The following is a 24184-nucleotide window of genomic DNA, read 5'->3' on the forward strand; positions in this document are numbered from 1 at the left end:
ACACAATTGCGGTTTTTTGTACTTTGTGTGAAAAAGTCTCTCATTTTAATCATTCGCCCTCTATATGCTATACTTAGCTAGCGCTTCTCCATGAAAACGCGCCCTATTTTCATTTGAAAGACAATTACGTAGAGCCCGTCGTGAAGACCGCGAAAAGAGTAGACTACAAGAGAGGGCCAAGCGTTTTGGTCTTGACAGAGGTAAACAATGGTTGTCATATTTTACTTGTATCAATTAGAATACGTATTATTACTTAATTCAAGATGAGAGGAATACCAGTGACTTCTGAAATACTTAACTAAGTAGACGGAAGCTGTTCAGCACACTTCATTTAATTTCGCTCTTGCGAGATTAAAATTACCCATGCTCCTTGCGTTGTAATAATGGAAGTTTAAATTTCGTGAAAACCCAAAACGAAAATCGACGAGGACAGTACATAGGTTCTCAGCAGTCCGGGCCTCATAAAGGGTAAGCCAGGCAAGAGCTTCAAGGCCCTGAAAAAAAAAAGTGAAGGTCCAGGCTACGAGTGTGCATTGCCAGGTAGTTTGTATGACAATTTCGTATTTTCCCTAAGTGTTTATTCGGTGACTATATATGCTTAGTTGACCACATTGATAAGTTTCCCTGTGATCATTAGATGAGGCGCGAAGAAACCGTCAGCAGGAGGAAGTTGAGCGACGAAGAAAGGAGCCGGAGGGAAAAGTTAATTGAAGAAAGGCGGAAAAGAGATAGAGGTAAACCACTTTAGCACATATTGCAGAAGCATCGTTTGTACAGCGATGCTACTGTTAGACATATAAGAGACCTTTTTTTCCAGAACCTACGCCTGAACGCCTCCTTAGATATCCTGTCAGATGACCTATAGGTTTAATTTTATTAAACAGAAAAACAGAAAAACAACCGAAGAATTTTTTTTTTTTTTAGAATGGGGAACTGACTACCTTAGATATTGACAGACAATTTGGCGGAAAACAAGCACCATAGTCCTGGCAAAAGTAACTTACAAATAGTAGCAAGTCTACGATACGGACTCGAAAACCAGGAACCTTCTGTTGAGATCGCAAACTGATGTGCAAGATAGGAATAGTCCAATTGATTATCGCACATTCGGTTGTGAAGCACAAAGCGAGAAGGATTATTGCTTATAGAGACCTATAGCGAAAACGTCGGGAAGACCATAAAGTCCCCCCAGCGAGGGCTTCAGTTTCTGCTGCCTCTGGAAGAGTACTAAATATCAAATAAATCTTTTCAATTTTCCAGAGGCAAACAAAGGGAAATGCTGGAATTGTGGCCGAAAGGGCCACCGCTTTTATCAGTGCCGAGCCAACAGAACTCGGCAAAAAAAGATGAAGCACATAAAGGCCAAACCACAGCCACAACCACAGCCACAACCACAGCCACAACCTGGAATCACCATTACGTTTAATGTCCAGACTGTAAACTTCAAACAATAAGATAATGGTAACGATCATAACAATAAAAAGCTTTTTTTCAAATTCTGCGAAACAAAAAAAAAGGCCATTTTCGTGTTTGTCCTGTCTATTGTTTGAAGTTTACACTTTGCACGTTAGAATGAAATTTGATTTTTAATATTTATCGTACCTATTAATTATATAATATTTCATTAACTTAGTTAGGCAGTTAGAAATGAATATTTCGTGTTGGCTTCAAAGTAATTAAAGAAATTGTTTAAAGAAGCCATATAATTTATGTAGAGACAAGTTAAACTGAATTAACACTTACTGAAGTAAATGGGGGTTTTAGAAAACAATATTTGTAATGAAATCAAGTTAAAAAGAGAAATAGTGGCTGATTGTCTTTTTCGAGCACAATAGGTAACATTTTCAAAGGAATTTTAGAAGCGATAAGATAGTTTTCATTGATCTTAATTACAACATCGTAAAAGGTACTTAGAACCAAATCCGATGGCGCAAAAATTGAAATACTGCTGGCATGTGACCCATTGCTGCGAACACCCAAACTTCTTTATTGTTTTAGAAATACGATGTATATGTATTTACTTGATACACAATACTTGCTGCTGGACAACTGCTCAAGTGTAAACAGATCCAATGTTCATTTGTTGTGAACATCATAAGTCAATTATGTGGTGACTGACTTCACAAGTAGTTGATGTCTTTTTGCAGCTGACAAAAATAAGGCAAGTTGTCACTCCTGAAATCCCCACAGCATTTCATCTTCAGTAATTGGTTCGTTCGTTGTTGTGTTCAATCATTCTTGGACTTATGATATAACCAAGAAATTACTACTTTACTAAGTTTGGCGGAGAGGAGGCCAATTTGGCGTTCATTCTTTATTTGTAATGCACTGCAAATTGATGCAGGCGGTTTCCTGATTTTGAAATGTACATAATAAATGAGTAATCGTACGAAAGCGGCTGGGATCAAGGATTTAATCCACTGTTGATTTACACTGGTAGTGTAAATACTTAATACTTGTTAGTGCACTCTGATTTATACGAATACATATACTATATTGCATGGTGAGAAGAACCATTTGAAGTTTGTAACATATATGATCCACGCCGATTACGATGATCCCTTCTATGGAACATAAATCAACTATCAATGGAATTCCCTGCTTTTATTGCTGTATAGTTTAATAGTGATCAGAGCTATATTTAAAACAGCTGTAATAGAAGCAAAAAGGTGTAAAAAGGCCTGCCTTAGAATGGCAACAGCTCACATTTATACAGAGAATTTCGGATGTGCTATTGACCCTTAAATCCGATGCCCCTATATGTCAAACGCCCCTATATGTCAGATGCCCCCATCTGTCAGATGGCCCTATATGTCAGAAGCCCCTATATGTCCGAAGCCCCTACATGTTACATGCCCCTATTTGTCAGAAACTCCTATATGTCAGACGCCCCTATTTGTCGGATTCCCTTTATTTGTCATATGCCCCTATATGTCAGACGCCCATATATGTCGGACTCCCCAAATATGTCGGATTCCCCTATTTGTCAGATGCCCCTATATGTCAGACGCCCCTATTTGTCAGACGCCCCTATTTGTCAGATGCACCTATATGTCAGACGCCCCTATTTGTCAGACGCCCCTATTTGTCAGATGCACCTATTTGTCAGATGCCCCTATATGTCGGACGCCCCTATTTGTCAGATGCCCCTATATGTCAGACGCCCCTATTTGTCAGACGCCCCTATTTGTCAGACGCCCCTATATGTCAGACGCCCCTATTTGTCAGACGCCCCTATTTGTCAGATGCACCTATTTGTCAGATGCCCCTATTTGTAAGACGCCCCTATTTGTCAGATGCCCCTATATGTCAGATGCCCCTATATGTCAGATGCACCTATTTGTCATATGCCCTTATATGTCGGAGTATACAAGAGAAATGCCAAAACATTAATATATGCTGTTTGCCGTAAATGGGAATTATTAACGCCTCGAATGTTACCTCTCTAAATACGTGTACGTAGACAAAACTTGAGAGCCAGGCATAAGAGATGGTAAATTTATATCTGTTTACAATTCAAACAGAGTATTTTGATGGCAGTGGAGCGTGACATGGAGCTACGATCGCGTTTGTAGAAAAATATATAACTATCTCAAGTTTTTTAGCCTTTTTAGAAGTTGGAGCATTAGGAAATGTGCTTAAATCCAAATGCTCGTTTGCTCAGTACAGATAATCGATCGCCTAGATAGCCAAAGTAAGTTCCAGATGTTTAAAATATTTCCGGCCGTCATATTTAGTTGACCACGAAGGTAATCCAACACGGCGTTTCCGTACTGTGGGCTCCATAAAGTTCTGTGAAAAATTTATACGAATGTCTTAAGTTTAGGAAAACGCAAAGACCTAACCGTACGAAAAATAATGATCTTCTTTACCTATTTCTTGACTTTATGCACTAGTACTGTATGGTGTTGTATTTATTTTCTTATTGCGTGACATTGAAAACGATGTATCGTATTTTTCCCGTGATAGATACGATGTAGATTCCTTCGCAACAACGGCTGCGAAAGAGACTACGCGATAGATTGATCAGTTTTGAAAACATGAAGCATTCATGAATTTGCCAAAACGCGTGGCTTAAGTTGTTTGTAACAATTCTGTGACAATTTCAGGAACAGATCGCCCCATTCAAATTAAAGTTTACTGAACTTGAGTCGCAATACATGTAGGAGGAGACTTCGGCCATTTATGACTCTCTTAGGAATTATGAAATCCTGAAAAATATTCCGAATTTAGAAAGTTTAGGACTTAACAAATACTGACAAAGAAAGCATTCGTCGTAGTGGATCTAGATGGATCTTTCTTCAGTGGATCTAATTGGATCTTTCTCGACACCTCCATTCTTCGAACCTCAACTCAGCGAACCAATTCATTATTAGTCTTTTCCTTCCCGTAGAAGTCAACAGCTGTAGTTTTAACACTTTTTTATAAGTCCAAAGCTGTCATTTTAAACCTTTTATTACTAGTGTGACACATTAACCATGCAGAGGTAATGATAAACTTTTGGTATTTTGATATAGCGCCCCTATATGTCAGACGCCCCTATTTGTCAGGTAACGTTACCAACCCCGTTCATCGATTGTGACTTTTATCGTGAGGGCGTTTTACCGGATCTTTCTGCAGGTTCCGAAACACATTTACAGCTGCCTTTGAAGCTTAATATTGTCGGTAAGAAGCTTTGTGAAGTGTAGTGTATTGTATTATGTTGTTTGTAGTAATGGAGTGAGTAATTTCAAATGGCTCTAGTTTACGAAGCCATTTCGACATGTTCATCAGCAATCTAAGTATTGTTGATCGTGTTGCTTTCAAGCGGCACGAACTAAGCTGGTACTAGTTTGTATAGTCCACACTGTTGTGTTTTGCATTTTGCAATTAAGATCTGCCTCCGTCAAGGGCATAAAAAACGCTGTCATGCCGACAGAGCAAATTTTCATTTACCTTATTACCACCTTCGCCACATGGCACTATCGCCAAATGGCAGCAAATACATATACAGTTTAGTTGGATAGAAAATACTATAGAGCAAAGCAAAAACAGTAGTTTCGAAATAAAGTGCAGGATTGCAAGGATTGAAATTGGTCACAGTTCAAGAAATTTGAGTTTAGTTCAGGATGTCAAGAAATCGAGTTTACCATTCTTTTGACAGTTCGAACTTTCGAGCCTTTATTTTGTGTGATATTTCTTTGCTTCTATCAGTATTGGGAATGATTTCTACCGATTTTAAAGTAAGCTTAAAGTAATCTCCTGGGCACAGTCATGAAAACAAATGTACAATACATTTCCTTGAATGTTCGCTACCAAGCACAGTCTCTAAAAATAAATTAAAATAGGTCACCATGCTTGCAAAAGAGATATGATGTACCAGTCTTACCCTATTTTGCCAGGTCTTATAAATAGTACTATTCATGTATTTTATCACTCCACATTACATTTTGCGGTGGCTGGAAGGTACAGTTTTTTTTTATGAACTTTGATGGGCGTACATGACACTTTGAGCACAAGGAACACTTATGCAAAAGAATCTAAAATAATCCAAATGACATACAATCAAAGCATTCCTCAAGTTGTTGGATTTTAAGGTCGTAATTTATGTCCATGAGTGATCATTTTGTTTTTGATGCTATTGAATAAGTGTAAAATTCTGCACTTGAAGGGTTTGCAATGTAGTGCTAAGGAATTACCAGTAAAGGTCAGGGTTGTTTGTCCTTCTTTTCTTCTTTTCCTCTTTTGTTGACTGGCTTCCTTTAAGCTGTTTGTTACGAAGCAATGTTTTGTAGACACGCAGTGTATATAGTCATCATGTGAGGCTGCTTCAAGAAGTGCTCGCCTAGGTTTCCTTTTCTGTGTGGCTGGTCCAATTAGTACATAATAGGGATACATGCCAATGCCTTGTCATGTCTTCATTAGGTGACATTGCCATTATCTCTTTGTGTCAGCTCTTGTGTGAGGAACATTGCCATTCTTGTTATCTTCTGGAGAATTTATTCATATTTTTGGATACTTGGGTTTTTTTTTTTAATGTAAAAATAATTAAAGAAGGGGAAAACGATTTGTTTATCTACTTGTATTTTTGTTCTCAGTGATGTCTTTTATCACTTGGTAAATATGATGTAGTTCTCACCAGCTAAACTTTGCCTCTAGAGATTCAGTCTGTTCTGTTTTGGTTTCATTGTCAGGTGAAATAGACTTTAAAAACCTAGGTCTTGATAAGATAGTCATACTCTTGCAGTTGTTTCTGATTGAATTTTGTTTTCTTTTAAATTTCCCTTTTCTGAGGAACAGCTTTTAATCTTCAAGGCTGTATGTTTTTTTAAAACAGTCAGTCTAACTTAAAATATAATTGCATTTGTGTGATTTTGTGTTTAATAATAATGCTTTGAATTTCTGTTTTTGCAGTAATGGATGATCATCATGGGTTGGATGAGGGAAAACATACACAAACCAAAGAAAGTCTTAGTAGAGAAGGGACTAGGGATGGTGAGCATCAGCTGTTACTATGATATGTATCAGTTGCCATGTGTTGATAACTCTTTTAGAGTTGTGTCTTGCCAAAATAATTCATTTTTTTTGTTACCTGTATGTAAATGGGTCTTAATTGTAATGGCAGCACTTTCTCAAGAATTTTAGGGCTTATGTCCTAACTTATATTATGCTTCAATATCAGGTTAGCATATGAGTTTTTTCTTGTACACTAAGTACTCCAGCAATACTAAGAAGAACATTGCAAACCAAATGTGTTAGAGAAAGCCAACTTATAGTTTTGGCTAGTATTTTTCAAAACACATCTTCTTTGAACCTGGATAAATTAGCCAGTTTCTAATTTTAATTCCTTTTCATCCCTGCTATGAAGGCTTAAAATTTAGCACAGAGAGTGTTATAGTAGATGGAGTTTCAAAATCTTAGGGAAGAAGTGATTGTACAGTACCACTTTAATGCATAGCTTAATATCATTGTGTATCCATTAAACTAGTCAACAACCCATTGTCCTCACTAGAACAAAGTAATTTTGTTTTTAAAATTGATATAAAATAAAATTCTCAACTTACCAGTAGTTTGGGAGGTTCTGTGGTACATTATAATTTATAGGTCAAGGTATAGATGTATGGCAGTGATACAAGCAATTTTTGCTGCATGTTACACAGAAGATATTTGCATATCATATGTAGCTACTTAAGGATTTGTCGCGTGCACATATTTTTCCTATTCTTTGTTGTGACTCTTATTTAAAACCCCAAAAGCTGTGAACAAGACAGCTTGTAGCAAGTTGAGCTTTCTCTGTTAGCAAATAACAACCTTAACTTTTGAAGTGCCATTTACAAAGTAACCAACAGCACTTAAATGACAAAACTGGTAAACCATACATGTACAATTGCCCCTACTTTATTCTACAGGTATACTTACAGCCTGCAAAGCACTCACATTCTTTCCTGCGATGGTTTGGGGCACAGCAAACATAAATGAATTAAGAGAGGTTGAGGAGTTGAGGAGGCAGAGAAAAGAAACTTTTGGATGCCGCAAAGCTCTCAGAATGAGCTTGATGGCTATTAATGCAGTGTTTGACACTAGCTTTCTAGCTAATTTGCCCTTTGGGTAACTGTAGTTCTGTTTTTGTTGGTTCCCCATGTGTCTTTTTTGTTGCATACCTAGTAGGCTTTTGTTGCCATTAGCACTCATGAGAAAATTTCAACTTGTAGAAATGCTCAACTTTTTTATAAACTTGCCTTCTTGTTTTGGTGTTGCAACAGTGATTCATTGGGTGATTAATCAGTCACGGAGCACATCCCTCACAAGATTTTAAACATCCATGAACTGTGCCCGCACATTTTGATGAGACTCCACTTTTCTGACAAATAGACCCAGTGAAGCACTTTTACTGGTCAAATACGATGAACCAATTGTCATGAATGAAAACATAATTCATGCCCTGAAGCACATTATTATCATTAATATTATTGTTATTATTTTTGTTGTCATCGTTGTTGTTGTTTTTAATATTGCTTTATTTATTTATTATTATTGTTATTATTAATAATTGTCTTTTTAACTATATATTAAGGCACTGCAGAAAGATGGCTCAGCCTGTACCTGTAGTACCCATTTTGTATTTGTAATCATAGATTAATAAAACTGCTTCTCTGCCTCACCAGAGATCAGTCGGGGAGTGGCTTACAATCCTGACAACAGTGCCCCATTTCTTTTTGAGTCACAACAGTAAAACTTGTAGCCAAAATATTGCAGTGCCATGCAATTTGTGTGGAAAGACTTTGACACAAAAGTTATTTCCAAATACTGTTGCAAAATGCATCTTTGAAAATTCAAGGAGGTTATAGTGTTTGAGAACTAGGGATTAATGCTTTTCATGGTTCGCACGATCACTAATCAACCAGCCACTTTGATTTAGCAAGCTTTGGAGCAAGCTTCTCACAAAATTTGGGTTCATGGCTTGTTTTGGAAATGAGAGTCAATATGTAGAAACTTTCAGTGAATGTTAGAGTTGAGTTTACATGTCTTTGACTTAATACTTCCAAACTTCTGCTCAAATGATTTCCCCGAAACTTGGGCATGGTTTGTATTAGGTCAAAATAAGCTGGTTCCAGAAATTGAGCAAAAGTATGCCAGCAAAATTTTTTTTTTACTGGTATTGTTGTTGTCCAAAAAATGGGGTCCAGTCAAACACCAGTAAGAATAAAAATATTATCCCCAGTAAATGGAATTAAGTAACATTATCACCGAGTGAAAGACAAAATATTTCCCAAAATTTCTTAACCAACACTTCAAAGCCCCAAAATTTATGTTGCAAACTTTGACATGGGTGAGTGTGCCCAGAATAACTGCAGAGCTACCTTAAGTAATGGTGAAATGGAATCAACAGAATAACCATGATAAGAATGGTGTTATCCTTTTGATACAATATTAATAACAAACAGTGGGGCTTGACTTTTCGAAATTACAGAAAAACTCAAATTGCATCCAGGGCCACCAGATCATAATTTTCAAGCAACATACATTTAAATAGAAAGGAATTGTTAGCCAAATTAACTTTAGCATTTCTCCGAAAAGAACATCCAGTGACGTATATAGGAATCACACAAACACTGAACAGAATGTCTTGTTTTCTAGTCATGAACGTTGACTTCGCAAAATTGCTTGGGTTAGAGCCTTGTTGCACCAGGCTTCTCGTACATGTGAAATAGACTCTCTCTTTCAGAAACAAAGAACAATGATTAAAACGTTCCTGTTAGGGAATGGCTTTCCTAAATCTGTGGCTTCTAATCTTGTGAGGTGTTTCAGACACAGTAGCTCGGAACCTAGAACATCTTATCCCAATAACAACAAGACTATGAGTTTTAAGGATTTTAAATTCTAATGTGGGGTTTGGAACTGGCACTAGTTTTGCTAGCCTAATGATACAATTTTGAAAGCAGATGGGAGCTCCTCTGGGAGCCTGTCCAGGAATCCCCATCAATGTCCTAGACCAAAAATGACATGTACTTTATTACTTCATCTCATACTGGAAGTAAGTGATGTCTGAACAGTTAATTGAAGTGCCTTGAAACCAGAACCAGAGTATTAACAATATTACAAACAACACAACAAAGAAAGTACAGGATGCAAACAGAGCACAGTGATGCATACCCAAATGCAAGTTAATTTTGAAACCAAATTGAAAATTGCTATGTAGAATGAGACGGGTAACTGCAATCACAACTGGCGGTTTGCTATTTGCATGAAAAATTAGCAGACATTAAGTTGAAGGAAGTGAGTTTATAGAGAAATCCATTTGCATCATATTCATCAAAAACTGGTTTTCTTATTTAGGTACAGAAATACAGTATGTTAAAAAGTGGTTTCTTAGAAATAGATTTTGAAATAAAAACTAGCGTAAAAAGTCACGACGTTTCGACCTCTCCGAGGTCATTTTCAAGTGAGTAAAATTTTCTAAATTAGCATATAGCCATAAATATGTTAAAAACAAGTTATAATAGATAAAAATGTGGCGAACGCTAAAATGTGACAAAATATGTGAAAAAGTGTTAAAAATATACAATGGAAAAATAAAATAATCTTAGCAAGAATTGCTCTAAACAAATAATTTGGCGCGAATTGAATCGCACTGTTTGTTTAGCGTTGGTTTCAGTTATTTGATAAAAAAAAAAACATTTCAAAAATAAGGCAGTAAAATTTGTTCTGACACTTTCTTAAGATTCGAAAACTCTGTGCTATGTCTTCTGGCTCCATATCGTGCTGCTCTCTGAGGTGGTTTCCGATTGCCGATCCTTTGTGTTCTACAATTCGTTGGTGTAGGTGTCGGCACGTGTGATCGACATAGCCTGCATCACACCATAGTTAGTAGTATGATCACACAGGCCACACTGAAATGAATACACCACGCATTGTTGACTCACAAGAGGCTGCTTCTCTTCCCTGACCTTAATTTCATCCTTGATCTTTCTACTTGTGTAAACTGGGCTAATATCTGCGTTGATCTTCTGACTGAGGTCAGCCAGCTCTTTACGTATAATACGTTTGCAGATTTCTGGTCCTTGTAGGGCAACACGCTTCTGACTGGGGCTTCTCTTTTATCAGCCACTCGGTTATGTGAATCCTCGGACACTTTTGATTCAATAAATATGCGAATGGTTGACTGCACAAGGTCGTCAGGAGGGCGCAGTCGGGAGAAGATCTCTTTAAGGCGTTCACATTCCTCGTGAAAAAACTTCCACTTTCAAATACAGTATGCATAATTATAATTTGAATTATAATAATATTACTGTTGTACTTTAGATTATAATTCCAAAGCTCTTTTTAAAAACTGATTTCAGTTTCATTATGTAGTTTGGTGCTTTGGGCCCAAAACAGCAGCCTGAAAACGGTCCTTGTAAGTTGGCAAGCCCTCGAGTAGCCAGTAAGTTTCAAGAAATGGGCCGTAAAGAAGCAAAGGGCCGACTTCAGACACAACTTAAAGCTTGTTTCAATTAGTCCAGCAAATTTATTTGACTTTCCGTAGGAGGAAGGTAAATTCCTAAAGGTAAACATGAAACGAATTACTACAAATAACTAACCGAAGACGGCAGAAAACTAAGAGGAAAATACAAACAGACGATAAACTAAACGGCTTGCCAAAATGCTGGCAACGGGGTTCAGGGAACCAAGAAAATACAAGTGTACCAGACGATAAACTAGCACTAAATGAACATGAAAGGATAACACAAATATATACGCAACGAAATTTACATACGATGCGAGAAAAAAAGCATGCAGAATGTGAAAAAATACATTAACATACGGAACCAAAAAGGACACACAGAAAACACAAAATAGCCGTAACAGGCCCCTTCACAGAAAGTGTCAGTTTTCCACAATATTGTTGTGTCTATTAAATGAAGTAAATCCCTCTCCATATTTTTAATAGCCTGGCCAAACCATACCTGGAGGCATTAGATGATATGATCGATGAGGAGGAGGGGGAGTTAGAAGAAGACGACGAAGAAGAAGAAGGACAAGAGGATCAAGAAGAACAAGAGGAAAGGCAAGAAGAACAAGACGATGATGAAGACCTCTACAGAAAGTTAATAGAGGATGAGTTTATTGACAGTGATGTAGAATAATCAGTATTTTGTAGATTCAGTTTTTAAATTTTTATCAATATTTCTTTCACAGATGTATCAATAAGTAATAATTAAGTAAATAGAGGATGAGTCTGAAATTGTTTTGATTGTTCTACATTTACAACAGCTTATTCAAATTAGCCTAAGCTCAAAGGCTGAAGAAAATATGTCATTACTTTTTTTTCACTAAATGAACCACAAATCACTGTGTTGTCGGTGAATAGTTTGTTGGATGTAGATTTAAGGGACAAAACCATGACAGAATTTTTCATCTTTGCAATAAGAACCCAGTCACAGTCGTGCATGACTAACTGTGGCCACCTTCCTTGGTTTAAATAAGCTAATCAAAATGCATGAACTAGGTATGGTGAAAATATCAAGCATCATGTAACCTGTTGGTCAGTCGACAACTCCTCCTCTCACATTTCTTTTCATAATTTTGGATTTACCAGGTTTGAATGGAAGCCATAAGAAAGTTGTTGAAAACATGTCAAAAAATGATGAAAAAAAATTAGTTTGTTGGCCTGTGTTAGAAGTGCACCACTGTAAATACAATGATAAGTATTATATTAGTATGTCCAAAAGGCATTTACCTGTCAAAAATAGAATTTCTCAAACTAATTCTAACTTTGGTTATTTTGCCTTTGTAACAATACAAATCTCAAGATTATAGTGGTTTTACAACACAGGCTAAAAGCAGGCCCTAAAATATAATTTTCGAAAATGTTTGGATAAAGCAACGGTTTGTATCATCCGTGAGCATTGCAGGTAATTCAAGCCAATTAATTCAAGGTCACAAGTCAGATTGTTTTGGTTCGCCCGTGTGTAGAAAGATCTACATGTATAAGATTCCGGTTGATAGTGATAATGGTAATTATACCTGCTCATGAAAACACCAGTTGTGTAAAGTCCAGTCTAGCCATAAATAAATAAATAAATAAAAGATTTGTAGTCTTCTTTGTCATAACTGAATTATGTTACTGAACTAGTATGAGGTCCGTGTTGGTAAAACATTAGTCGAGTTCTTCACCTTGCAATGTTATGGCGAGATCCATAGACTTGCAAAAAAAAGAAATACCCGTATCAGTATCCGACGTAAGTTTCATTCCTTGTTCAGTGCTAAATTCCTGAGTGGTGTGCCTACAAACGAGGACTAACAATAGAGCTATAAATCAATGAACATAATAAATCCCTCCAAGATTCTCCAACCGAAACAAGTGATGGGTTGTGGAGGTATCACTGAATTCCTAACTTTCAACCTTCTGCTTTCATTTCATCGTTTCTCCCGGTTAATAACAGGCACCCGTTGTAGCTAGTTCCAGCCGATCCCAGGAATGCAAATCTCATTAGCAGTCAGTGCTCTGTCTGATAACCATAACGAGTACTTTTAAGGGTATCAAGTCTTATATCGGAGATTCGGTGATATTTCTTTCTAAAAACAAAAACTGAAATAGTGTTCAACGTAACCTGCCTCAGCGCGTGTGCGAAAATCTATTGGTTCCTTTCAGAGGTTTCTTTAAGAGCACTCGGCTAACCAGGTACGATTTCCGTACAGCTCCATACATTAATTATGTATGCAACTATGTCAAACTATCACATTATACTCAAACAGCAATCGTGAAAAGAACGAGTTAGTCAAAAAATTGCATGCACAATTAATGTAAGGGGTGGTGCGAAAATCTCGCCAACCTCCCTGTCAAAATAAGAGAGCCCCTCTGCCAGTTTTTTCCGCATAGTATAACTTCCACTGACAGAATCGCTATGATAACGATGACAACCACAAAGCGTTTTGTGGTGTATTGAATAGGCCACAAAGCGCTTTATGGTGTTTTGAATAGGCCACAACGCGCTTTGCGGTGTTTTGAATAGGCCACAAAGCGCTTTGTGGTGTGAAAAATTGGAAAAACCAAATTATTTCAGAAAATATCTGTGAGATATTTACGAGTCAACGAGCCATCCAGTTTTCAATGTTAAATTCCCAAAATAAAACACCACATAGCGCTCTGTGGTGTTTTGAATAGGCAACAAAGCGCTCTGTGGTGTTTTCAATAGGCCACAAAGTGCTCTTTGGTGTTTTCAATAGGCCACAAAGTGCTCTGTGGTTTTTTGACTACTAGTGCTGTTTTGTAAAGCAAAGCGAACTAGGAACAGTTAGAAAGCACTCCGGCCATAAAATCTACTCGACAAGAAACTTTCTGTAATAAATGGTCGATGCTACTGGAGACGGCTTACAAAGGTTCAGTCAGTCAGCCTCAACAAACCTATACAGAGAAGAGGGCTTTCGCGAACCGGATTTCGTGTGAGTGACAAGATTGGGAATAGAGAAATATTGCGTAGATTGAGTGGTAGTTTTACAGCACCGAAACTAAAATTGGTTACACTGCTTCTCAGAAATTTTGTTTTGCCTCTGTAATGTCATTGAACGACCTGAACGATTTGAGAATAATCAAAGCGCGGAGTTTAATATTGGCTGGCCGGGAACACGCAGTTCGCAAACCGGAGAGCAACCACTGTTTAAATCTTCGATCGAACTTTCATGTTGAATTTGAAACTGAAAATACACTAAGCGGTCAATTTCCGATAGAAGTCTTGTGAGGTAAATGCAATTCTTGCAAATAGTGGCTGCATATTTACGTTCAGAGTTACTCTGGTTCAGAGTAAAGACATACAAAGTCAAATACTGCTTCCCTACGCTACCCCTCCAAAAATCAATTTTGCTCGAAGACCGAACTGCAACGGAGTTTAGTTACCAGTCTTATGCTGCGTGTTATTAGATAGAACGCATGATATGATTGGCTCCGTATATCACATTACGTCAGAGGACATGTCTGCCACATAGGACATAACTGCAATGGTACATGTGTAGGCATTAGCTCAAATCTTAATCCTGGGGGTGGGGCATTTGAAATTTTATTATTGCCCTGGGACTAAGAATTTTCCTACCTGCGAGACAACCCCGGACCATATGGCACTTTCGTGGTTTTGGTCTCACATTTAGCGGAGAACGCAAATATTGATATTTTCATCACGCGTTGACACAAATCATGATCAAATCAACCGAAGTTAATTCCATATAACAAAGGGATTCTTAAGCTACCTGAGATGATCAGATTCATAAAAATCTTTAAGATCGTACTTATTTTGTCAAGGGAATTCTCACCATTATCACAAAATGTTGTGGCCAATGGAAGCTAGGATGAACGGACATACATGCTGGTGAACAAGACAACATACAAAATAATGCTGGTGAATAACATCTTTTTCATTATGGTTTATCAAATTTTGAGCAGCGTTATTTTCAAATTTTGAGCAGCCTTTTTTATTCAGTGATGAGCCCGGGGACGGGTCATTAGAAATTCTTATTTCTCTCCACCCCGAAAATGCTTGGGGGTCGGCCCATTTAATTTCTCTTAGATACTTGTTATAGTGTAATATACAGTATAATTATATAGCTCCATCGAAATCCAATATTGCCAACAGACCTATTTTTTATTAATTTTTGCAAACTGTCCAAATTTAAAATAATTTGGATAGTTTTTGCTCGAACGTTTAGTTTAGCTTTGAACAAACTGTCCAATTTGAGAAAAATCTGGATACTTTCCATCAACCAATGAAATGTCAAGATAAATAAAAGAACCTAGTATTGGCCAATCAGGTTGCAGCAATTATCACTGCCATCAAACGTCACCGAGCGATTGTAGCTCGCTAAGTTTTCTTATGTTAATGGCGGACTTTCCCGACTTTTCTCTCCACCTTTTCGACGTCTAAACTTTCAAATGGAGTCTTCGGTTAGGTTTCCAGAGATAGATGCTACTGATTTACTCGAGATGAGGGAGAATAATCAGAACAAGAACACTCGAAGAGGCAAAAAACCTGTGTAAAAGTGTTTGACCTGTGACGTGCTGAGCAAAGCGAAGTGAGAAATATTTACCTTGTTGATCTGTTTTTGAATCCTTTATAATTAATAGCTTGTCCAATTTGAAATAATTGGATTTAAAAAATTCCTCGGACTGCCAAATTGGACTTGGCCTACGGCCTCGTCCAATTTTGGCTGTCTTCAGAATTTTTTCCATCCAATTATTTCCAAATTGGGCAGCGTGTAGTCCTATTACATATAAAAATAAAATGGCAATTTACAATATGTTTTTCATTGGCTAACCGTCCTCTGTTTGACTGGTAACAGGTCATCATGATTTTCCATTTCTTTAGTAATCGAGTTTTTAAGTTTTCGACCCTCTTCTTGCTTACATAAGTCAAACAATGCTTGTCTCTACTGACCCAAGTGCATAAATTCAAAGTCCTGCGGTGTACTAGCATGTCAACACGGAGCGAGTAGAAAAACTCCTACTTGCTTGATGCTACAGAAACCGGGATAAGCTCCAGCAGCATGGGAAATATGGCTCGATGCCGATTCTTCTTGATTTGACATTATTATCACAAAGAAGGAACTGTTCCGATTTAACATCAAACCAGATAGCAATTGCGTTTATTGCGGGGAATCAGACTCCATAGATCATACCTTTATTGAGTTCCAGTTCACAAAATCCTTTATATTTACTCAAGAAGTATTACAATGGTTTAATGTAAATAATAGTTCTAATTTCATTCTAATTGCGGAAGATGTTCTCTTTGACTTTTTCTCTGCATCAAACACACTAACAAAGAAATTGAATCAAACTCTTCTCTTCTTGCGCTATCATGTTTATAAATGTAAGCTCCAAAATAGCTCACCACCACTACAGATCACTGACTTTATCGATAAAATAAAATACAAGTATAAAATCGAAAAGATTAATTATGTTTTACAACGTAAAGTTCCTCCTCTTCTCCTTATTTCTCTTCCTCTATGTAGATTTTAAATAACAATTAGGGAAATACTGTAAATTAAAACACTTAGAATATATGTTTAGATTTCTCAAAAATGTAACTAATGCTAGTGTTATTATGTGTTTGTAAAGTTCTTTTTTGTGTGTGTGCAAAAGCAATAAAAATGTGAAAAAAAAAGATTTGGTTACACATTCCTGTGTTAACGCGTCACGAAATGTAAACCTGAGTGTAGCCTTGTGTGTGTGACGTCACGTTTAATTTTGCGGTATGTGAACTATTTTCCGAATTTTTTTTTTCGTTCTTCCATAGGTGTCTACGTGCTAAAGCACTAGACACCAAGCACGTAGACACCAAAAACTAGGCTGAATAGGGTCAAGGAAGGTCTATAGCAACTAAAAAGGTAACGCGGAGGGCAACGTTAATTAAAGAAATGCATTATCTTGCCATATTATTATCTAAACTTAGGCACATGTCTATCGATACCAGAGCTAAATTAGATGAATATAGACTTCAACTGTGCGCCCGTCACTGGCAATGACTAGGGAGGTTATACATGGCGTTTACGGCAAACGGCAAAAATTAAACTTTTCCGTCTGTCTTCAGCTGTTTCTACAGTAGAGTGAAAATATTTGTATACACTACTTACACTGACTATAATAACTAAGTGTTAAAAATTAATTATTGCTTACCTTATCTAAGTTTATATATATATATCATGAAGCCAACACTACTTACAACAACGCTTACACTACATTGCTTACTGAATAAGAATGTTACTTACCTGCAGAATTTCAAAAAAATCGATTACATACACTACTAATAATGTCATGGATATGTCCATAAGAAATCTCCCAAAATCTACGATTTCGTGCATTAGGATGATAATAGTTTGGGTTATATTTTTACAGGAAGAGTAGAACAGAAAGTATTTTCGCCCATAAGAATTAAGATGATTGAGTATTTGAAGCGAAAGTGAGTGTTGTAAGACGCCATATCTATTATTTCTATTCTGTAAAGTTTGTCCCAGTATTCAGCATTCTATTAGCTGAAAGAACTGCAATGCAGAATACAGTTTTCGCTACGTCGATACTTTGCAGAGTTTATCTTTCTAAAAGAGCCCAGTAAGTTTCGGTCATGGAGAGGGTGTAAACACATTTTTAAAATTTTGTATGATGGAGATCAATTTTTGGTCAAAGTAACAATTACCTCCGTACAGATGCTCCCCCGAGAAATCAAAACTATATGAAGGCTTTGACAAGGAAACTAACTGCCCAATCATCGTCTTACAAACTGGGCAGGTTTGGATCCGTTGAAGTAGCCCTTCATTCGTTTTATTCTGGCTGGGAAAATGCTGCGGGCAACAAGTTATACGTGATTTATAACTTGAATTCCCCAAACAAAGAAAAATACAAAATTCAGCCAGCCCAATCAACTGAGGGTAAACCCCTTTAAGAAACGTTTCTAATCGTTCCGCCCTTTCAACCAAAACACTTTCTGAGCTATCGCGGTCCAAACTCTTGAAATCTTCTTTCCCCATGATATCTTCAAGCTCCATGTCCTTAATCAAGCTGTAGCAGTCCCGCCGGACAATGTCTAACCTTTCTTCTTCTCTTGCCATCACTGTAGAATTTGCCAAGTAAAGTATCCTCACCGCATTTTCTTTAGATTTCGGTTCATCCTTGAGGCACTTTACACAAAGGTCAAAAACTGACTTTGCTTGATACTCGTCTGCTAACTTTAAGAGATGATCAACCTTGTCCACTGAAAATTAACGAAAATAGAAGACAGAATTCAGCGGACACCTCCGTTAAATGCTGACACCAATATTTAAGCCATTTTGTTGCGCAAAACCTGCAATAGGCGGACACTTCAAGGGCTTTTTACTTCTAAAAGCTCAACTCACACTACACTACGCGATACACTACGCTTGAATTTCTAAGCTTTTGCGTGACGCGGCATTTACATGACGGCCGAGAGAACTGTCATGATGGTTAAAAAAGTGACTTATTTCGGGGAATTTGGTTATCTGAACAGTTCATGTCTTAGAAAAAATATTATTTTAATGTTCTAGAGTTCCACGAAGGATAAATTCACGCATTTGTAGCAAAACTCAGTAACAGATGTTTCTGTTGGTTTCCGGCCGCCATGTTGGTGCCCATACGGATGGGCACCAGCATGGCGTCTCCATACAAATCTCTATAAATTTGGGTAAAAAAGTTCTCCGCATATCTTGCATAAAAAATTGCTGTGACCAGAATTTGGGCGAGAGTCTTTGCATATTTACTTTCTTTTATTTCCCAGATTCTGGACTTTATGTATTGAACGGTTTTGATTTTTAGTTTGATCTATATATTTTGAATGGCGTGACACTGAAAACCAGCAATTCCAAATTGATGCCTTGACTGACTGGACATTGTACTATGAGCAGTCTTTGATCGTACACTCTGTTACACTGTGCTATAAAAGGGTTAATAATTAACTTTATTACCGAACCTGTCTAGAGCGGACACTCTGTATTAAGTGGACACTAGTGTCTCAAGGGTGTCAGGTTTCACTGTATTTTAATGCCGTGTCAATTATTGTAACTTGACACCTGGCTCTCAAAGGATCACATGCTGTGCATGACTCCTATGCACTTGAGAAAAGATTTTTATGAATCATTAAAAGAAAACAAAACGTCTTTTTACTTGTATAATCTGAAGTAAACAAATGACCAGCTGAAATGAATGAGGGATTTTGCAAAATTTGAAAATGTGGAGCTCTGATAACCATCTAAAGTTGCGCAATCTAAATTATGAAACATTCACGGTATTTTGATAACTTCTATCCTGAGAATTCTAAGGCAAATATCTTCATTTATATCAATTAACCCAGTAAGATCTAGCAATCCTGAAAGTTTGAGGTCAGAAGCTTAAATCTAGCTTTTGATTTTTTTTTTCTCAAAGGCAAAAATAACTTGTTTTGAGAAAACGAGCTTTAAACTTACAGAGAGAAACGCTTCTCAAAACAAAACTTCATACCTTAATATTCAAATTCTGGTAAAAACAAGCATTCCAAACGTTTTCAGAATTTCAGGTAAAGCCCCTCTTATAAGGCCTGAGGCCTTAATTTTATTAAGTATTAACGTGGGCTCCGGAGGGATAGAGAAGATGTGGTAGACTGAGAGAGACCTGGCGCGGAACTGCACAGAAAGAAAGGACATTCTTGAGTTTTACGTCGTGAAGCCAGGTAGGTATCTGGGCTATTTCTGAATGTTTGAGTTTGATAGAATGTACTTGCAGGAATAATACAAGCAAGCATTTTAAACAAATTATTAATGAGAAAACCTTCCTTTCTTTTTAGTCAAAGCTACTGAAATGCTGCTTTCTGTTTTACTTACATGTTATCCCGTCTCTTTCTTTCAGGTACAGTTGTTTTAGGAAGCTCAAAATCTCGTTTGTTTTCTTCCCTGGTAAAGGAATCTCATTAGCAGTTGCCTCTTTGAACTGAGTATTTAACATGGCTTTGAAAACTGGCGAGTGTAAACTTAATATCGGGCGATGGACATGGAATCTCTTGTCTTCTACTACAAGAACAAGGTCACTATCCTCCCAAGGCTCAGAAAAGGGATTTATCTCTTCAACTTCGGCAACAAAAATTTGGGCATCTAGGAAAAAGAAAAAAGAAAAAAAGCTTGCTCCTTAAAAAGTTACTGGCACGTTTGATTCACTTAAAAGGAAAAAAAGCCCACACATCGTAGTCACATTCAGTTCCTTTATAGCTCTTTAGGGTCCAGGGCCTGAGTCAGCTGAGACTTCATACCTTCGCAAATTCTAAATAAACCTTTTTTAACAGTAGCTTGGGTGGTTTGTTTCTCCCATTTACAGATCACGTGGTATCCTCTAGAGAATTGTTCTTTTATGCAGCTAAAAATTGTTTATTCTTATGCACGCAACCCTTTGAAAATTTGAAAACTAGAATTCGCAAGAGTATCAAAAACAATGGTTTGAAATGGGGCAACAAACCTCTCAAGCTATAAAGCTAGCTAGCTAGCCAAGCTACAATCGTAGACAAACGTCTTGGGACAAATTTACACTTATAGCGCTTTTGCGCAAAGGCGAAGACGCGCATACAACTTCACCTACCAAACCTTGTCTCCTCCCAGCCGACATACAATGTTGAAAACTAGTACCTGCAATTTCTCTTAATTTTCAAGATTGTATTGGGTGGGGACGGGGAACAGTAACGCGTTTTAAAAAGGATAGCAGTGCTTTTTACAAACTTCAGTTGTAAAACAAAGATAATACATTACGTCACTCAAGTGTCCCAAGGACTTTTGTCCACGATTGTAGGGCTATATTGTAGTTCATCGGTTGTCATTTTCACCTCCTAATGGGACCTTCCTTTTCGCTCGATTATTTCTTTCTTTTACTTTAGTTCCTTTCATCACATGTTGACTCCATGTTTCTTTGTGCAATTTTCTTTATTAGTTTTCACCGGACCGCATAAACATGCTCAAACCTCGCGAGGTTCCACAACTGTTTTATCGTGGTTGATACTCCGCTGAAAACGTTGCAATTTTTATGTCATCTTTTCTGTATCTTCGACATTTCCCGTTGTCCCGGCTACACTCTTATTAAACCCTCGAACAATTACGTTACAAAATTTCCAAACTTCGAGTAGAACCACTGCCTGCAAACGTGCAGTCTCACTGCAAAATTTTGAACATTTTACGATGCCAGTTCTTTGGCCGGTAAGAGTCTAGACCATGAAAAATGTGGTCAAATTGTTTTCAATTTTTTTTTCTTCATGCCCTTTTGTTCTCGGGAAGGAGGCAGCCCGTGTAAGGTTAGAATGAAATATCACAGGATACAGTTTGTCACGGTTTCGAAAACTTGCTAAATTAATTTTACGGTTTAAAATATTTTTTTTTATATCTTTTCGATAAAAAAATATATTTGTGACGGCTTTTGCCCGTATCGTCGCTACTGTTTCTACAAGTCTCGGCCGTGTCTCAAGTTCCAAAACAATTGCCTTGCGTTACGTTACAGGTTCACTGGAGTCACAATCACCGTGCATTTGACCAATAGGTGCGCTAGAGTTTAGTTTTACAATGACTTAAAAGTCATTGTAAAACTAAATTTGACATGAACTTTTAAAATGAAAGCATGTGATTGTTCGATAACTTGACAGGTCTTGACAGCCCAATGAAGAACTTTTTATGAAATGTCGGGATTGGTTCGCAACCAAACGTTTTCCAAGATTCTCATTCCTATTGCGAAGCGTACTGTTTGAAGTTCAAGGATTTTGTTAGTTAAAAATATCCGTTAACAAATCTTCATTGACAGAAAAGGCCTTTTTCAGAAATATATTTGATATATCAATGGGAACTTGACTAACCAAATATTACTGTCTGACCTCACAACTAAACACAGTTCTACAATAAAACTGAACAAAGGCGTAAGCGTATGTCTGCTTGGTTATGTCATACTCGTGTTTCAACTTCTGTGGTTTCGCAATTTCGGGCATGCAGGGACCCGTTTCTCGAGGCATGTACTAAAACCCGAAACAACGAAACGAAACGAGCGAAACGAGCGAAACGAAACCACCGAAATGAAACCACCGAAACATGCGAAACGACTGAAACGAGTAAAATAGTAAGTAGATAAATAAAAAAGTTAAAAACAAAGCCTTGATCTCTAGTACGTTACTATGGCAGCCGGATCCCGTACCCAGATCCTGCTCTTAAGCCACATGTGTGACATCGTGACATCACAAACCTGAAAGGTGGACGGGCGCAAGCGTGTCGAGCAGGAAGACATCGAGAAAAAGGTGGGCATTTTCACATACTGAATGGTATCCTAGCTAAAACAAGAAATCTAATTTCAAAGAGAGGTTTTCTGGTCGTATCGTGGATTCTTAGAAGGTGGCGAATCGAATGGTCTTTTCGAGAATGACTTTGCAGCATTCTTCGTGCGAACCAGGACTTTCTTTAATATATATCTCTAAAGAAAAACAAGGCCGATTTGACAGGCTTTAATCATATTAACGTCAGACCTTCGTGACTCCTGCAGTTCTCAAAGTAATTTCTTATTAGGCGCTCAGCTCTTCACGGATATTCTTGAGATTGTTTTTCCGTACATCCTGGCCCGGGCTCGGCGTTGTCGATTCGCCACCGCCTAAGAATCCACGATACAACCAGAAAACCTTTCTTTGAAATTACATTTCTTGTTTTAGCTAGAATGCCATTCAAAATGTGAAAAATACTCACCTTTTTTCGATGTCTCCGTGGTCGTCGTCGACACCCTTGCGCTCATCCATCTTTCTGGTTTGAGCTCGAGATGTAACAATGTCACACATGTGGATCTGGGTACGAGATCCGGCTGCCATAGTAACGTGCCAGAGATCAAGGCTTATTTACTTATTATGTTACTCGTTTCGGTGGTTTCGTTTCGCTCGTTTCGTTTCACTCGTTTCGGTCGTTTCGGTCGTTTCGTTTCGTTGTTTCGGGTTTTAGTACATGCCGTTTCTCGAAGGTCCCGAAAAGTTTTCGCACTCGGAAACCGTAGCAAAATCTCAAACCTTATGATTAAAGAGCTGTTTTATTCACATATTCTTAATATGAACAGAGGTTTTCTTCATATTGTTACATAATCAGCTCATGCAATCCTATTCATTCGATCACCTTTTAAGTGTCGTCGCAAATAATGTGCATTGTCCCGCAAACCCTAATATATGCAGAAACGCTTCTAGAACTTTCTAACATTTGCATAAGTAAAGAAACTTGTGAGTTTAGCTCGACAGTCATTCATTATCAGTGTGTGTGTAAGCAATAAAACTTTTGCCATCCGGAGTAGTCAACACATATAAGAAGTTTCAAGCGTTTAAGGCTCTCTGTCTAGTAGATACAGATTATCTTAAAATAGCTTTGCGGGCCCGAAAAGTTTCCAAGGCTTTCGAGAAACGGGCCTCTGGCCTAGGTGATTACGCCTGGCAGTCTTCAGAAAACATAAATAAAAGGCCGAGAATCAAGAGTTCCACTTCCATTAAGGTCAACATAATTTGGGTTGTACAAGTTGACCAATCGATCACAAATTGAGCCACGTGTGAGCTATCAAGCTCCACAGACATGGCATTACTTACACCAGTTTTACAGAAACATATTATGCGATGTCGAAGAGCTTAACATATCAAATTAATAATACAAAGGCTTACCAGGTGAACTTGGTGAGATATTAGCTGCCATATACATAACCGATTCGCTGCTATTAGAGGCCATTTGCAGTGTGGTCGTAGAGCTAACTATCTTCTTCTTCGTAATCAACTTCCGCCTTTCCACGAAACTCTCTGTCTTCTTCGGTCCCAGGCCACACACACTCGTAAAGCGTAATTAGCAGTGCCCATACCCCCCGGAGCAATAGCTGGGCATTAGCTCAAATCTTAATCCTGGGTGTGGGGCATTTGAAATTATAAAATTGCCCTGGGACTAAGAATTTTCCTACCTACGAGACAACCCCGGAACATTTGGCACTTTCGTGGTTTTGGTCTCACATTTAGCGGAGTACGCAAATATTGATATTTTCATCACGCGTTGACACAAATCATGATCAAATGAACCGAAGTTAATTTCATATAACAAAGTGATTTTTAAGCTACCTGAAATGATCAGATGCATAAAAATCTTTTAGAAATTCTCACCATTATCACAAAATGTTGTGGCCAATGATGGAAGCTAGGATAAACGGACATACATGCCGGTGAACTAAACAACG

At 37.7% G+C, this 24184-nt stretch overlaps 3 protein-coding genes across 3 annotated transcripts in view; 1 reads left to right on the plus strand and 2 right to left on the minus strand.

Annotated features, from left to right (window-relative positions):
- Positions 1-24184, minus strand: part of LOC145480994 (uncharacterized) — a 249618-nt gene that overhangs the window by 152533 nt on the left and 72901 nt on the right. The gene's annotated exons all lie outside the window — the stretch shown is intronic.
- On the plus strand, positions 4527-13452 carry LOC145480533 (uncharacterized). The gene is made up of 3 exons (XM_081458771.1): positions 4527-4665; positions 6394-6474; positions 7389-13452. Exons 1-3 carry the CDS (start codon positions 4527-4529, stop codon positions 7589-7591), a joined length of 423 nt encoding a protein of 140 aa, XP_081314897.1. The 3' UTR covers positions 7592-13452.
- Positions 15718-23937, minus strand: LOC145480974 (BTB and MATH domain-containing protein 36-like). Its single transcript, XM_081459323.1, has 3 exons — positions 23628-23937; positions 19813-20079; positions 15718-18194 (listed from the first exon to the last, which is right to left on the minus strand). The coding sequence occupies exons 1-3, from the start codon at positions 23689-23691 to the stop codon at positions 17566-17568; spliced, it is 960 nt and encodes a 319-aa protein (XP_081315449.1). The 5' UTR covers positions 23692-23937; the 3' UTR covers positions 15718-17565.

Source organism: Orbicella franksi, chromosome 3, assembly GCF_964199315.1.
Source record: "Orbicella franksi chromosome 3, jaOrbFran1.1, whole genome shotgun sequence".
In the NCBI taxonomy this organism is placed as follows: Eukaryota; Metazoa; Cnidaria; class Anthozoa; order Scleractinia; family Merulinidae; genus Orbicella; species Orbicella franksi.

Coding starts and splice junctions, on each gene's coding strand:
- LOC145480533 (XM_081458771.1), top strand. CDS start 4,527: ATGTCAGACGCCCCTATTTGTCAGGTAACGTTACCAACCCCGTTCATC. Junction 4,666..6,393: donor TTTGAAGCTTAATATTGTCG/GTAAGAAGCTTT, acceptor CTGTTTTTGCAG/TAATGGATGATCATCATGGG. Junction 6,475..7,388: donor TAGAGAAGGGACTAGGGATG/GTGAGCATCAGC, acceptor TTTATTCTACAG/GTATACTTACAGCCTGCAAA.
- LOC145480974 (XM_081459323.1), bottom strand. CDS start 23,691: ATGGCCTCTAATAGCAGCGAATCGGTTATGTATATGGCAGCTAATATC. Junction 20,080..23,627: donor TATCTCACCAAGTTCACCTG/GTAAGCCTTTGT, acceptor TCTTTTTCCTAG/ATGCCCAAATTTTTGTTGCC. Junction 18,195..19,812: donor AGAAAGAGACGGGATAACAT/GTAAGTAAAACA, acceptor GTTAATTTTCAG/TGGACAAGGTTGATCATCTC.